Source organism: Furipterus horrens, unplaced genomic scaffold, assembly GCF_987537825.1.
Source record: "Furipterus horrens unplaced genomic scaffold, mFurHor1.1.pri manual_scaffold_13, whole genome shotgun sequence".
NCBI lineage: Eukaryota > Metazoa > Chordata > Mammalia > Chiroptera > Furipteridae > Furipterus > Furipterus horrens.
Genome location: NW_028327183.1, coordinates 35,277,720 through 35,292,298, shown reverse-complemented (window position 1 = coordinate 35,292,298; position 14,579 = coordinate 35,277,720). Strand labels below are relative to the sequence as shown.

General features: G+C 41.2%; 3 protein-coding genes and 1 non-coding gene across 9 annotated transcripts in view; 1 reads left to right on the top strand and 3 right to left on the bottom strand.

The window, feature by feature from the left end:
• The window catches only part of WTIP (WT1 interacting protein), a 251,559-nt gene that overhangs the window by 15,558 nt on the left and 221,422 nt on the right, over positions 1 to 14,579 (bottom strand). The window lies entirely within an intron of this gene.
• LOC149994480 (large ribosomal subunit protein uL3) lies at positions 8,600 to 9,892 on the bottom strand. The gene has a single exon (XM_090260613.1). The coding sequence runs from the start codon at positions 9,870 to 9,872 to the stop codon at positions 8,661 to 8,663; it is 1,212 nt and encodes a 403-aa protein (XP_090116739.1). The 5' UTR covers positions 9,873 to 9,892; the 3' UTR covers positions 8,600 to 8,660.
• Positions 12,526 to 12,632, bottom strand: LOC149994479 (U6 spliceosomal RNA). The gene has a single exon (XR_016507966.1). It is a non-coding gene; the product is annotated as a U6 spliceosomal RNA (small nuclear RNA).
• LOC149994476 (E3 ubiquitin-protein ligase TRIM37-like) overlaps positions 13,740 to 14,579 on the top strand; it is a 38,849-nt gene continuing 38,009 nt past the window's right edge. For all 4 annotated transcript variants that reach the window (XM_090261329.1, XM_090261330.1, XM_090261328.1 and 1 more), the window contains exon 1: positions 13,740 to 14,116. In XM_090261329.1, the coding sequence (XP_090117455.1) occupies positions 13,983 to 14,116 (134 nt within the window). In that variant the 5' untranslated portion in view covers positions 13,740 to 13,982. The remainder of the gene's footprint in view (positions 14,117 to 14,579) is intronic.

The window sequence follows — 14,579 nt, the reverse complement described above, 5'->3', positions numbered from 1 at the left end:
TACTATTCTCTTGTAAAGTGTTACATGTTAAAATAGCAACTAATGCACATCTTTGTTTTAAAATTTTTTTATGGATTTGAGAGAGAGAGAGAGAGAATCTTCAATTTGTTGTTCCCCTTATTTATTTCTCTCTCCCTTCCTCCTGTCCTTCCTCTCTGGAGGATATTTTTCATTGCATTGAGAAAGAGGGAGGGAGAAAGAGAGAGAGAAAGAAACATCGATTGGTTGCCTTTTGTAGGCTCCCCACCCGGGAATTGAACCCGCGAACTAGGTATGTGACCCAACCAGGGATTGAACCTGGAACCTTTCATTGTATGGGATGACACTGCAGCCAGCTGAGCCACACCAACCAGGGCCATTGGTTGTTTCCTTGGGTGTTCTCTGCAGATCCAACCGCAACCTTGGAGTATCTGAATGATGCCCCAGCCAACTGAGCTACCTGGCCAGGGCCTCATAGGTTGATTCTTATATGTGACGTGACTGGGGATCAGACTCACAACCTTGCTGTATGTATCTGGACGATGCTCTAACCAACTGAGCTACCTCACCAGAAATTTGTTTATGTTTTATAAATGTTGAAACTGAAACTAGAGAAATCAAGTCATTGGCCTCTCTCACTGTAGTTAACTAGTGATAGAGCCTGGATATGGACTCAGTCCTTTGAAGAAGGCTCAGTAGACATGATCTCTGGTTATTACCTTATGCCTCGGTGATTCTTCATTTCTTCATTGTTACCTTCTCTTCCTCCTGTTCCTTACAGGCATATATTTCTTAAATATCGCTGCTGGCATGCTGTACCCCTAGGTTTCTGGGAAGGTCTTTTCTACTTTAAGACACTTAATGGCAGGGCGGCGGGTGGACGTGCACGTGGGCACGCGGGGCCACGCCGACAGCGGCAAGCCCGCGCGGCGCGGGCCCTGAGCACCAGGGCCTCCACTGCCGCCTTCGACAGGCAGCCTCGGAGCCGCGGGCGTGGCGTCACGCCGGGCCTGGGCTTCCCGTGCTTCTTGGTGCCGCTCCCCGCGCGTCTGCGGTGCGCGATTCCCGAGCCCCAGCCGCGCCTGAAGCCAGGTCCGATCCTGGCGAGCCCCAGCTTCGGTCACGCCGGCCGACTGCCCCGGGCACGCCTCCCTCATCCGGGCCGTCCCTGGCGGTGAGCGCGGGCGCGGGCGGGGCGGGAGCCGGGCTCGCTGTTGGCACAGGGAGAGCACCTCTCTTACTAAGTGGGGCCGCCGGGGTCCTGAGAGGCGGACCTGAGTCTTCCAAGGTCCCTCAGCAGGTGAACGGGGTTTGGGGGCTCGAACTTGGAAGCTTTCCCCACCCAGCACGATCGAGTAGGAAGGTACTTTCCTTAAAAAAAAAAAAAAAAAAAAAAAAAAAGAAAGAAAAGGAGGACACTTGATTTACTGTTGCGGGTTTAACTTTCATTTCTGTGAGCAGGGCTCCCCAGTTTATTCCTTCAGCATTGACCTATAAATGACCTCTGATTGTCCTTCCTGCTCTTTTCTGAAATTGACTTTTATGACTTCTTTCTTTTTATTCTATTCTGCCGGTCAACCGTGACATCTCTTACACTAATGGTTTTTAAGTCCTGTCAGGTATCTCCTGGTGTCGCTTCTGTCTGTCCTACCTCTCTTCCTATCATTACCATTCCTAATAGGTAAATACAGACATTTTTACCTTGTGCTCAGGTTATTATAATCATCTTCTAACTCATCTCTCTGTCTTGAATCTTTTCTTATCTCTAGTCTGTTTGGTATCCTGCTGCCATATTGATGTTTTCAGGTGATGTCATGTTTTCCCTTCCATGCCTGAGATTGATTGCCTGAAGGATAAAGTAAGAATATTACCCTTGTAGGCAGACCATCTGGATGAAATGGTTCTCATCTTTCTTTCTAGAGATTTCTTGATTCTTAAATGCACTAGTCATTTGTTTATTCATCAAATATTAGTTGCATGGCTGCCTGAAGTTAGGCATTGACTTCCCAAGGAGCTGACTCAGTAGTTGGGATATGGTCAAAGAAGTGTGATGGTAGCTATTGAAAACTTGTGAGTGACAGAACGTAATTTTTTAGAAAATGCCACTCTGGTTCCTGTGTGGAAAGTGGACTGTCAGCTGCTGGGGGAGGAAGTGAGGGAATCCGTCAGGATATGCTTTATTAGTGAAAGGGGAAGGGTGGGTTAGACTAGAATGGTAATAGTACAGGTGGTGAAAATAGGGCCGTCCTGGATGTGTTTCGAAGGTAGAGCTTACAGACGGTATGTGAGGAAGTGTGTTGCATCTGGATGGTATAAATGGTATTCCATTCTGAGGTAGAAAAACCTTGGGGAGGAGCACATTTGTGTAGGCTGTAGATGGGAAAGTTTTGTTTTTAAATATGGGGAGTGTATACCCTGGCCAGGTATTCGGTTGTTTAGAGCATTGTCCCGGTTTGCTAAGGATGTGAGTTTGGTCCCTGGTCAGGGCACATATAGGAAGTAACCAACAAATGCATAAATACGGGGAACAGCAAATCAATGTCTGTCTGTCTCTCTCTCTCTCTCTCTCGTGCGCTTCCCCCCTTCTCCTCTTTAAATATATGAAGTTTGGGATGTTTATTATACATGTAACTGGGGATGTTGACAGCTGGAAATATGAATCTGGAGTGTGGAAGGGGACTTTAGAGAGATTGAATTGTTAGCATATAGATAGTATTTAAAGCCAGGGGGTCAGTTGAGTTCACCAGATTACCTCCTGTGGGAAGGTGTTTTTTGGTCTGAACTGTGGGTTGCTCACATTTAGAGGTCAGAGGAGGAGGCAGATTCAGCAAAGGATGACAAGAAGGAGCCATGAGTGAGGCATCACAGAATTCAAGTGAGAAGCAAGTTTGAAGACGAGTAAGGTAGCTGTGCCATATGGTTCTGGGCTGGGAATTGACCGTTGGACCTGAGAATGTGTGCGTCACCGGTGGTGACCTTGCTGTGTAGTTTTAGGGGGAAGAGGGGGAACAGAAACTTGCTGGCAGAGAGCGGGAGTGAGACAGCAAGTAAGAAGAGCTCAGAACTTTGTAGTCAGTAAAGTGGAGCAACAAGGCTGTGGTTTGAAGGGGGATGTTGAGAGTCAACATTTCCCCCCATTTTCGGAGAAGATGTATCTCTTGCTTTGACTGAACCAGTAAACAGAATAATTAATGATGCTGGAGAGACGGGGGGATAATTACAGGAGCAAAGTCCTTGAGAAGCTGGGCACTCCGCCCAACCAAATTGTAATACTCATTTTAATGCCTTCCCTTCTTTCTTCCCATCTCTGGTCACTTGACTGTGGAAATTTAGCTGTCTGTGAAAGTGCACATACTCGTGCCCACACCCGTGAGTAAATGTGTCCACAGTCACCTAGTAGTTGGTGACAGACCAGGATTGGACTCCCGTTCCAGTGCTCTGTCTCTGACTCTGGTGTGCGCACGTGCGTGCACACACGCACACACACGCGCGCGCGCGCGCACACACCCCTCAGAAGGTGGGAACGTCGTCTGTTTTCAGGCCAGGTCTCCTTTAACTAAGTACACTTAGTCGATTCTCTCTTATTACCTGTTCCCTTTTATTTGTATTTACACCCCCCATATCTGTCTCCATAATTCTCGTATTTTTTGTTTTGTGTTTTTTTACTTCTTGATTTTCAACACAAGTAGAATTTTTATGTTTGCCTATAATTATTGACTTCCTTTTGTTTTTAATTTTGCAGCCTTTTTAAAATGAGGTATAATTGACATTCATTAAATTGCCCATTTTTAAAGTGTGTGGTTTGATAAGTTCTGACAAATGCATATACCCGAGAAACCGTCACCACAGTCGCGATGGTGAGAACATCTGCATTCCCCCAGAGTTTCTTCGTGCCTTTTGGTAATGCCTCCTTCTGCTCGTCCTGTTCCCAGGCAGCCACTGATCTGCTTTCTGCCACTGAAGGGAAGTTTGGATTTTCTGGAATTTTATACAAATGGAATTTTACAATATGTACTCTTGTGTATCTTTTCTGTTTGTTTAATACTCAGCAAAGTTATTCTGATATTTATCTGCGTCACGGTGTGTCCACAGTATTCCTTTTTATTGGTCAGTAGTAGCACTGCGCTGTGTGCATATGTCATAATTTGTTTCTCCATTCACCTGTTTTTGTTTTTTTGTTTTGTATGTGGTATAATTGACATATAAAACATTGTATTGGCTTCAGATGTGCAACACACTTTTACATTTGATATTTGTATATGTTGCAAGACGACTACACTAAATCTAGGTAACATCTGTCAGCATATATAGTCAAAAATTCTTTTTCTAGTGATGAGGATTTTTAAGATCTATTTTCTTAGCAATTTACAAATCTGCAGTATATTATTAACTCGTCGGCAGCCGTCCGTCTCGAGAGACGATGGTGTAGCTTCTTAAGAGTCTATCTGCACCGCCGAGAATGGCTGTGCAGTCCAACTCGGGAGTGACACGATATCTGTCTCCTCCCGTGTTGAATCGACATCTTGTGATGACGCTGGAGTGTCCTCTCCAGTGAAGCTGAAGCTACAGAGCCTGGGCAGGGTGATATGGAGGGTCTGCTGTTGCCCATGCAGCAGACTCCCCCTCTCTTCGCAGCTGAAGGGTCCAAGGGAAAGACGGAGTCAATACAGCTTGGCTTCAGGTGCGCCGCAGGAGTTGCCGGTGTTGACTACAACGTCAAACCGCCTTAGGGACTCCGGCTCCGGATTTTCTGTCGGGGTTTACTCCCTTAGCCTTTCCCCTGAAGAGGTATGCCGCAAGGCAGCGGAGGTTTTTTGGAGTCAGAGTTTTCCTTCTCTGATGTGCCCTGACTGGAAGATTGAACCAGCGACACTTAGCTCGCAGGCCGACGCTCAATCCACTGAGCCAAACCAGCCAGGGTCATATTATTAACTATAGTTACCATATTGTACACATTCACTTGTTGATGGATACATGGGTTGCTTTTAGTTTTTGGTATTTACATAGAAAACTGCTCCAAACATTTATATACCAGTCTTTGAATAGAATCTAGTTTTCATTTCTCTGGGTAAATATTTAGAAGTGGAGTGTCTAGATCATATGTTAGATAAGTGTTTAACTGTTTAATAAATTGTCAGACTGTCTTTTAAAATAGTTGTATCATTTTACATCCTCACCAGCAGCTTATGACAGTTCCAATTCTTCCACATTAATGCTAACGATTGTTTTTTTCAGTACTGGTTTTTAGCCATTCTCATAGATATGGAGTCGTACCTCAGCTTTCCCCTTATGATCAAGAAAACGATAAGGATGTCTGCTTTTATTACTTCTATCTATTGCCTTCTCTCCCAACTCCCGGTAACCACTATGTTTTCTGTCTCTACAAATTGGACTAGTAAATACCTCTTATAAATCCAATCATCCAGTATTTGTCCCTTTGTGTTTATTTCTGGGCTCTCTATTGGTCTCTGTTTCTGTCCTTATGTGAGCACCAATCTAATGATGACTGTAGCTTTGCAGTGAATTGAAATCAGGAAGTTGAACATAGTTTTGGCTATTTGGCATCCATTGAGATTCTATTTGAATTTTAGATTAGGTTTTTTGACTTCTGTAAAAGGCACCATTGGGATTTTGATAGGAATTGCATTGATTCTGTAGATTGCTCTGGGTAGTATTGTCATCGTAACAATATTAATTTTTAAATCCATGAATATGGGATGCCTTTCCATTTATCTAAAACTTCTTTAATTTCTTCATTTCTTTCAGCAATATTTTGTAATTTTCTACCAATAAATGTTTCAGTTCCTTTGTTAAATTTATTCCCAGGTATTTTACTCTTTTTGATGCTATTGTAAGTGTATTGTTTTCTTAATTTCCTCTTCGGAGTCTTCTTTTCTAGCGTATGGAAATGCAAGTGTTTCTTATTTGTTGGTTTGTATATCCTGCACCTGTGGTGAATTTCTTAGTTTTAACAGTTTCTCATGAAATCTAGGGTCTTCTACCTATAAGATCATGTCATCACAAACAAATGTTTTTTTTCTTTTTTTCTATTTTGAATAGTTTTCTTCACTTTTCTTCCTTAATTGCTCTGGTTGAAATTTTCAGTATTATATTGATTAGAAGTGTTAAAAGCAGGTATCCTTGTCTTTCCCCTAATCTTAGGGGAGAGTTTTCAGTCTTTAACCATTAAATATGTTTGCTGTGGGTTTCTAAAATAAGGACTTACTAAGTTGAGAAGGTTCCCTTCTATTTTTCTTGAGTGTTTTTTATCATGAAAGGATACTAGATTTAGTCATATGTCTTTCCTGTATCACTTGAGATGATCAGATGTCTTTTCTCTTCATTTTATTATGTGCTGTATTCCACTGAATGATTTTTGTATGTTGAACTCTCAGTGAATTCCAGGAATAAACTCCACTTGGTCATGTGTATAATCAAGGAAACTTGAGCTCAGTCACTTGTCTAGTGTCGTGTGGTTAGGATTCATACTGAGGTCTGAATACTGTCTGAAGCTAATGATTCTTCCATTTGGTGGAGAGAAATTAATTATTTAGTTGAATGTGGAGAAAATGCTCTAAAGATTTTTAAAAATGTTGTGCATTACTATTGTTCAGTGGTTCTTACCTTTGGTTTTGGTTTGGGAGAAACATTGTTTTTCCCAAAGTATTAAAATTGCCATATTTATTTTTTGATTAAGTGAGATTGTAGAATACAGGGTAAAAAATGCCACATATATACAGAGAAGGGAAAGGTCCCCAGTGTGGGATAGGCAGGAAAGTTTCATGGATATAACCAGTGGACATTCCCATGTGACAGCACATGTGGAGAAGGAAGGACTGTGTAAACAGGTACACAGACTTGATGCTGAAAGTTGGGTACGAGGTCTGTCCAGAAGGTATCCAGCCATGTAATATGAAAAATAAAGACATTTATTGAAGAAGATGGAAGATACAAACAGCATTGTACATAGCACAAGCCTCAGTCCCCTTCAAAGTAGGCACCGGGGGACCTCACGCAGTTCTCCCAGTTACCGCTAGCTGCCCCGTTGTATTTTCCTGAATCTCTTCAACAGTCTGAAATCTATTCTCCTTCAAAGGTGATTTTAGCTTTGGGAAAAGCTGGAAGTCACAGGGCACCAAATCTGGGGTATAGGGGGACTGAATCACCTGGGTGATTGGACGTTTTGCAAAAAAACTGCATGAGAGGTGATACATGAGTGGGTGCATTGTCATGATGAAGCTGCCAATCACCAGTTGCCCATAGCTGTGGCCTTCTGAATCATAGAGATATTTTCCAGGTGAAATGTTCAAGCTTAATACAAAATTCGATGGAGATTCATTGTTCTGCTCACTCAGGGATTTTTAATGCGACAGCCAGACAGTATGTGTGCTCACTCAGCGGTGTCTATGGCCCCCACTGACTAGTACAGTGAAGTCATCATTGTTCACGCATGTGCATTCCAGTCCACTCCTTGGCTGCCAGGTTCCATCGATGCCATGCAAACCGTTCTCGTTATATAACTGTAGAACTCACGAGACATAAAAGAGGTTTTACTATATTGCTAATTCATATCTTATATGTGTATAATTTATGTGTGTATAAATTCATGTACTTTAAAATTAGATTGCTTTTCTAAAAAGGAAGTTAGTAGTACCTGAAACTTCCTCGGGATTTTATGGGAGGTTAGGTAGAAGCACATCACCCCTGTGCGTATGTCTGGAGATGGCAGCGACAGTACCATTATTTTTGTGAAGATTATGCACATCTTCCCTGTGAGACCCAAGTAGTCGTAAGATCACTTCCTTTCCTATGAAACAATAGCTTCTTAACTATTTTGAAATGAGGTCCGTCTCTGGAAAGTTTGTCCTGATCATGATGATAATGAGAGGAAGAGGGTTGCTTAACTATTTCTACAACATAAATATCTCTATCATTAATGCAAGCACTAGAGAGTTAAACTCATTAAATGTGGTACATAAGTATTCAAGATATACACATTAAAGAAATGGTGTTTCTGTAATCAAAATCTTTTTTGTTTGTTTTCTTCCTCAGTGCTGGCTGACACAGAGAGAGCCCAGTGTCCTCATTGCCGGTAAGTGTTTTGCTATGATTATTTGTGAATTTGGAAAAATAATAAGGTGATAGAGCTAGAGCGAGCCAGAGCAGTAATAGAATTCTTTCTGCAATCTGCTGCATTTCTCCTCTTTGTAAATACGGCTGAAAAGAGAAGTGATGTTTATAGATAGAGCAATGCAAACTAAGTTATCTGACTCAGAATTATATAGAATGCATTATATCGTTTACCTTCTTTTAGAAAATCATGTGTAACTTCTTAACTTACCTTTTATCTTTCTAACCTTTTATAATGAAAATGAAAAAGGTTTCTGGTTTAAAAAATCTTGATAGTATAAATATAAAATACAAAGTCTTCTGATTCTCTTTCTCCTCTCCTAATCTTCTCATGAAATAACAGTTTCAGATGAAATTGTTGGGTTTGGTGTCTGTTTTTCTCAACGTTTTTTTCTATGTATATACTGATATGTATACATATAATTTTTTTTTACAACGCAAATGATTAAATACTGTTCTACTTTTTGCTTTTTTTTTTTTTTTTTTTTTTTTTTTCCACTGGAAAATAATTTTTATTGAGAACCCACCAGCTACACAATCTGTTCCTAACATTAGGCTCCTTCTTCCTTTGCAATTCGGTCTTTCTTAAGTGGTCCCATGAATGCTTTCTTCTCCTCCATTGTCTGGAAGCGGCCATGGCCAAACTTGGAGGTGGTGTCTATAAACTTCAGGTCGATCTTCTCCAGGGCCCGCCGTTTGGTCTGCACCAGCAAGGACTTGCGGAGGGTGAGCACTCGCTTCTTGGTTCCCACCACGCAGCCTTTCAGCATGACGAAGTCATTGGTCACTTCACCGTAGTGGACAAAACCACCCAGAGGATTGATGCTCTTGTCAGACAGGTCGAAGTCAGTGGAGGCGTTGTTCTTGATCAGCTTGCCGTCCTTGATGAGGTAGCCCTGGCCGATCTTGTAGATCTTCTTGTTGATCTCAGTGCGGTGATGGTAGCCTTTCTGCCCAGCCCGGGCCACAGAGAAGGCCACCCGGGCAGGGTGCCAGGCCCCGATACAGGCAACCTTGCGCAGCCCTCGGTGGGTCTTGCGGGGCAGCTTCTTGGTGTGCCAGCGGCTGGTGACCCCTTTGTACTCTTTGCCCTTGGTCACCCCAATGACATCAATCATCTCGTCCTGCGCAAACACCTGGTTCACAGGGACCTGCTGCTCTAGCCTCTCACGGGCCCAGTCCAGTTTTTCGGCCACCGTGCCTCCATTCACCTGGATCTCCATGAGGTGGGCCTTCTTCTGGCGCAGAGGAAGCAGGCGCATCTGGGTGTGGGCGATGACGCGGATGACCTGGCAGTACTTCTTCATGCTGCTGAAGTCCTTCTCAAGCTGCTTCTTGCCGTCATCATCCTGCCACTTCTTGCAGTATTTGGTGAAGGCCTTCTTCTTAGATTTATGCCAGTTCTTATAGAAGCGCCTCTTGCATTCGTCACTGATATGCTCGGCAAAGACAGTTTTGAAGGTACGAAGGCCTCGAGGGGTTTCCACGTAGCCCACAATGCCCACAACCACCATGGGCGGAGTCTCCACAATGGTCACAGCCTCCACAACTTCCTTCTTGTTCACCTTGGATCCCGGCCTATCAACCTCCCGCACGATGTGGGTCATGCCAGCCTTGTAGCCCAGGAAGGCTGTGAGGTGCACAGGCTTAGAGGAGTCATCCTTGGGGAAGCTCTTCACCTTCCCACGGTGACGGCTGCTGCGCTTCCGAGGCAAGAAGCCCAGGGACCCATGCCTGGGAGCGGAGAACTTCCTGTGAGACATTCCGCCGCCAAACGCCGCCGGTAGAGCCTACTTTTTGCTTTTTAAATGAAGACTATGGTGGTACTTTTCTTGAAGTAAATATAGGTCATTCAGAAAATGTTTGTATAATCTGTTATGCGACCATACGTTGATTTATTTACGTTTATATTGAGAGACATTTAGATTGTGTCCACTTTTGGTTATTTCACATAATGTTGGCAGGCTGCACTGAAGGATAGTTTTTTACCATTTTACATTCCTAGTAAAAGATACGAAAGTTCCTTTTCCTCACATTCCTATGAATACTGTCTATTACCAACCATCATTTTTTAAAATATAATTTATTTTTAGAGAGTGGGGAAGGGAGGGAGAAAGAGAAGGTGAGAAATATCACCGTGAGAAACATCGATCGGTTGCCTCTCTTATGTGCCCCAACCAGGGACCGAACCTCCCACCCTGGCTCGTACCCTGACCTGAAATCGAACTGGCAGCCTTTCTCTTTGCAGGACGACACCCAACCAACTGAGCCAACCAGTCAGGGTAGTCTATCATTGTTTTTGTCATTCTGCTCAGTGAAAAATTGTATCTCATTTTTAACGTTTTTTTAAAAATGATTGAAACTGAGCAACTCTAGAAATATTTTTACACCTTTATACTTGTTTTTTTCTTAAACTACCTCTTCACATCTTTTGTGCATTTTTCTTCATCTATTATCTTTTCATACTCACTTTTAACAACTGTACTATCAAGTGGAACTCTGTAATGATGGAAAATGTTATATAACTTTGCTGCCCCACTCTGTCAGCTACATGTGGCAATTGAGCACTTGAAATATGTCTGGTGTACCTGTGTAATGAAGTCTTATTTTAATTAATTTAAATTTTATTTTATTATATTTTAATTTATCCTAAGCTGAGGGCATTTTTTCATTGCTTTTAGAGCTAGAGGAAAGAAGGAAGGGGGGGAGAGAAAGAAAGAAACACCAATGAGAGAAACATTGATCGGTTGGTTGTTCTATTTTGAGAAATGTGTTTTCCTTTAATTGACAATTTCTTTCTTTTCAAGCTTTATTGAGATACACTGTAATTGAAAAAAATTGTAAGATATTTAAACTTATGATTTGATATATGTATATATTGTAAAGGGATTCCCCTCCATCAAGTTCATTAACAGAACCATCACCTCACGTATTTACCTTTAGAATGTGTTTATTTTAGAAAATAATTTCAGGTTCTTTAAAGTGTGCATATGTATCTTCTCTCCAGCGCTCCACTCCAGCTACGGGAGCTAGTAAACTGTCGCTGGGCAGGAGAAGTAACACAGCAGCTTGATACTCTCCAGCTCTGCAATCTCACCAAACACAAGAAAATGAAAAGGATGAGTGTGTCTTTGATTTCTCTGTTTATGTTTTGATAGATGTTGTTACATGTTATTTTAATGAAACTACAGAAAGCCTTTTTTTTTTTTTTTTTTTTAAGTTTTGTAGGGAAACACTTTTTTTCTGACATGGTGGGGGTATTACTCTCTGGAAGGGTCATTCTAACTTTTTAATCCTCACCAAAGGACTTTTTTTTTTTTTTGCTTTTAGAGAAAGAGGAAGTGGGGGAAAAGAGAGAGAAACATCGATCAGTTGCCTTCTCTTCTGTGCCCTGACTGGGGACTGAACCAACAAACCCTGACCAGGGATTGAACTGGCAGCCTTTCAGTCAACGCTCTGGCCAACTGAGCCACACTGGCCAGGGCGATGCTTCTTTTATGAGAGCCTTTCATGAAAGTGGAAGTGCCACAGTTGCTAATCTGCTAATCTCTTTTCTTAGCCCCTCAATGCCTATTGGCTTCCCTTGGGTTTGCTGAGGTGCCTATAAGTTACTGATTAGAGTTGTTCTGATAAATTCCTTATATTTTAAAAGTTATAGCCTACATTAGATGGTGTGGAAATCATGCTAAGTGAGCTTCCAGACAGTAACTAATATACCGTTTCTTCATACTTTTATTAATTTTCTGTTTGATACATAGATCACTTATGAGAATAAAATGTGGACCTATATAGGTGTTTTCTCTAAGCCCAGTGTACTTCAGTGATGAGCAGAACAAAGGCAACACTGTGTCTTTTAAATGCAAGAGAAAACTTAAAAAAAATTTTTTTTAAATTTTGGTAAAATGCACGTAACATAAAATTTATTGTCTTAACTATTTTTAAGTGTGTAGCTCAGTAGTGTTGAGTATGCTCACACTGTCGCACAGCTCATCTCCACCAGGGCTGCCGTAACAGAACAGCACAGACTGGGTGGCTTAAACAGTGTAAGTTTACCTTCTCACAGTTTTGGAGGCTGTAAGGAAGTCCAAGGTCAAGGTATTGTCACGTTTGGTTTCTGGTGAGACCTCTGTCCTCGACTTGGATGAGGCTTTTCTCTCTGCGTCCTTACGTGGCCTCTTCGCTGTGTGTACACACTTCTGGCATCTTTCTTTTCTGGTCAGGACGTCAGTCCTGTTGGGTTAGGCCTTCAAACTATGGCCTCATTTAATATCCATAAAAACCCCTTTTCCAAGTACAGTTACATCATGACCTTCAACGTAGGGATATGGGGTGTGGGGAATGCAGTTCAGTTTTTTACCAGGTCCATCTTCATTCTTTTGCATGTGGATACCCAACTTACAGGAAAACTTTATTTTTTAAAATATGGAACACTTCACAAATTTGCGTGTCATCCTTGCACAGGGGCCATGCTAATCTTCTCTGTATTGTTCCAATTTTAGTATACGTGCTGCCAAAGCAAGCACGGGAAAACTTAAAAATTGAGTTCAATTTTCATTAGGATCTGGTACTACTTTGTGCAGTTAACACGTGTCTTGATTATTGTTAGCATTGGCCACGTTTAGAAAAAGTATTTGTGCGTGCATACAAGCTCACGTAATCTGATTTGCCCAGAAATGTAGTAACAGGCTAGAATTTACCTTCTATGGCAGTGATTTCAGCCGGTCTGCCTCGGCATACTGGTGTGCTGCAAGAGTTTCTAAAACATGCAATACCTGACTATTTATTTAGGGACACAGCTTCTTTGTCCGTAGTTTGTCAAATAAAGGGACAACAGGCAACAAATAATAGCTGTTCGGTGTGAAAGAATACAACTTAGAACTATTGTTTTTTTGTCAAGTCAGCAAACAATATATGTTTTGGTGTGCCACAGAACTTTGTGGTTAGCTCATGTGTGCCATGAGATGGAACAGGTTGAAGATTGCTCATCTCTAGTGATGCTAGGAAATGTCATATTTGTACATTATTCAGAAACTGGACTGCATTTTTCATGTTGTTATAAATTCTTACATATTAATTGAAACAATATTTAAAAAGAAATTGTGTTCCAGTGTAATTCTTAGGTTAGTTTACAGAAGCCATGAAATACATGTTATATTGTTTTCCGAGGTATGGTGGTTTAAAATTGGTCAGCTTTCCCCAACTTAGGGATTTGTTGAGGTAATTATGTTCCAGTATTAATTTATTTCATTTGTAACTATTTCTTTTCGTATTTTGTAGATGTGAAAATCCCCATGGAAAACTTAGCATATTTTGCTAGAGTTGTAAGAAGTGTATCTGCCATCGGTGTGTCCAGGCACGTGCCCCAGCCAGGAACTGAGCCAGCAACCTTTCAGTTTGCAGGCTAATAGTCAATCCGCTGAGCCACACCAGCCAGGGCTTCAAAATTCATTCATTTTGAAATTGCATGGTGATAAATCTCAAAGGAAATGGCACAATTTTTACATGTGAGGAAATATAAGTAATGACTATATGAAATAATATATATAGCTTTGCTAAAACAAAACAAAGTAACTTTGGAAGTACTGTTTTATGCAAAATTTTTCATTTATCTAGGAGACGTTTTAACCTGCTATGTTGACGAACATTGAGAGGAGGGAAGGACCCGGTGCCAGCCATTCACAATGCTGCTGTCTTTGTAAATAATACAATTCTGATGGAAGAAATGTAATTGTATATATTGATAAGTTTCTTCTCAGGTAACTACTTAATGAATCTGGCTTTTATTCTGATTTACCAACTATATTCATGCTCTCTTCTTCAATTTGAGATATGAATATCGTGTAGAAACGGTTCATTAGTCCTGCAGTGATCCTATGAAAAACATCATTCGAGAGCCTGCATCTGACTTTGAGGTTGGAGAATTCTGGGGCTATAATAGCCTTTTTCGTTTGGACTTACTTGCAAATGAAGGATATTTGAATCGACAAAATGATCCAGTCATTTTAAGGTAGGAAAGATTTGATCCTGTGGCTTTTGTCAGGAGGAAATAATGTCACCTACCAGAAGTTTATTTTAAAGTTTATACCTTTAACAAAGATGAATATTGAAATGCATACTAACCATAACCATACTATGTTCTGAACCATTTCATTTCAGGAGTCCTGTGCAGTTAAGTGAGTAAGTCAGTCAGAAATGTGTTTGACATCTAGTTAGTAATTCCATAAAAAAGAAAGTACTTCTAATAAGTACAGTAAGTTCCAATTTACCTTTTGAACTTCTTGCAGCCTCACTATTTGAAAGTCAAAGAATAGTGAAAATCACATACTTGTTTTTTTCACTTGACATTGTTCATATTTGGGTGACTGACTGGTTTTACAAGGTTAATTTTACAAAATGATTTTCAGATCCTTCTAGATAATAAATTAAAAGTAAGGGAATAGAGACAAAAACTGACAAAACAAAGTGAAAGA

What these genes read in the sequence shown, in the direction of transcription:
- LOC149994480 (XM_090260613.1), bottom strand. Translation starts at nt 9,872, where the DNA reads ATGTCTCACAGGAAGTTCTCCGCTCCCAGGCATGGGTCCCTGGGCTTC.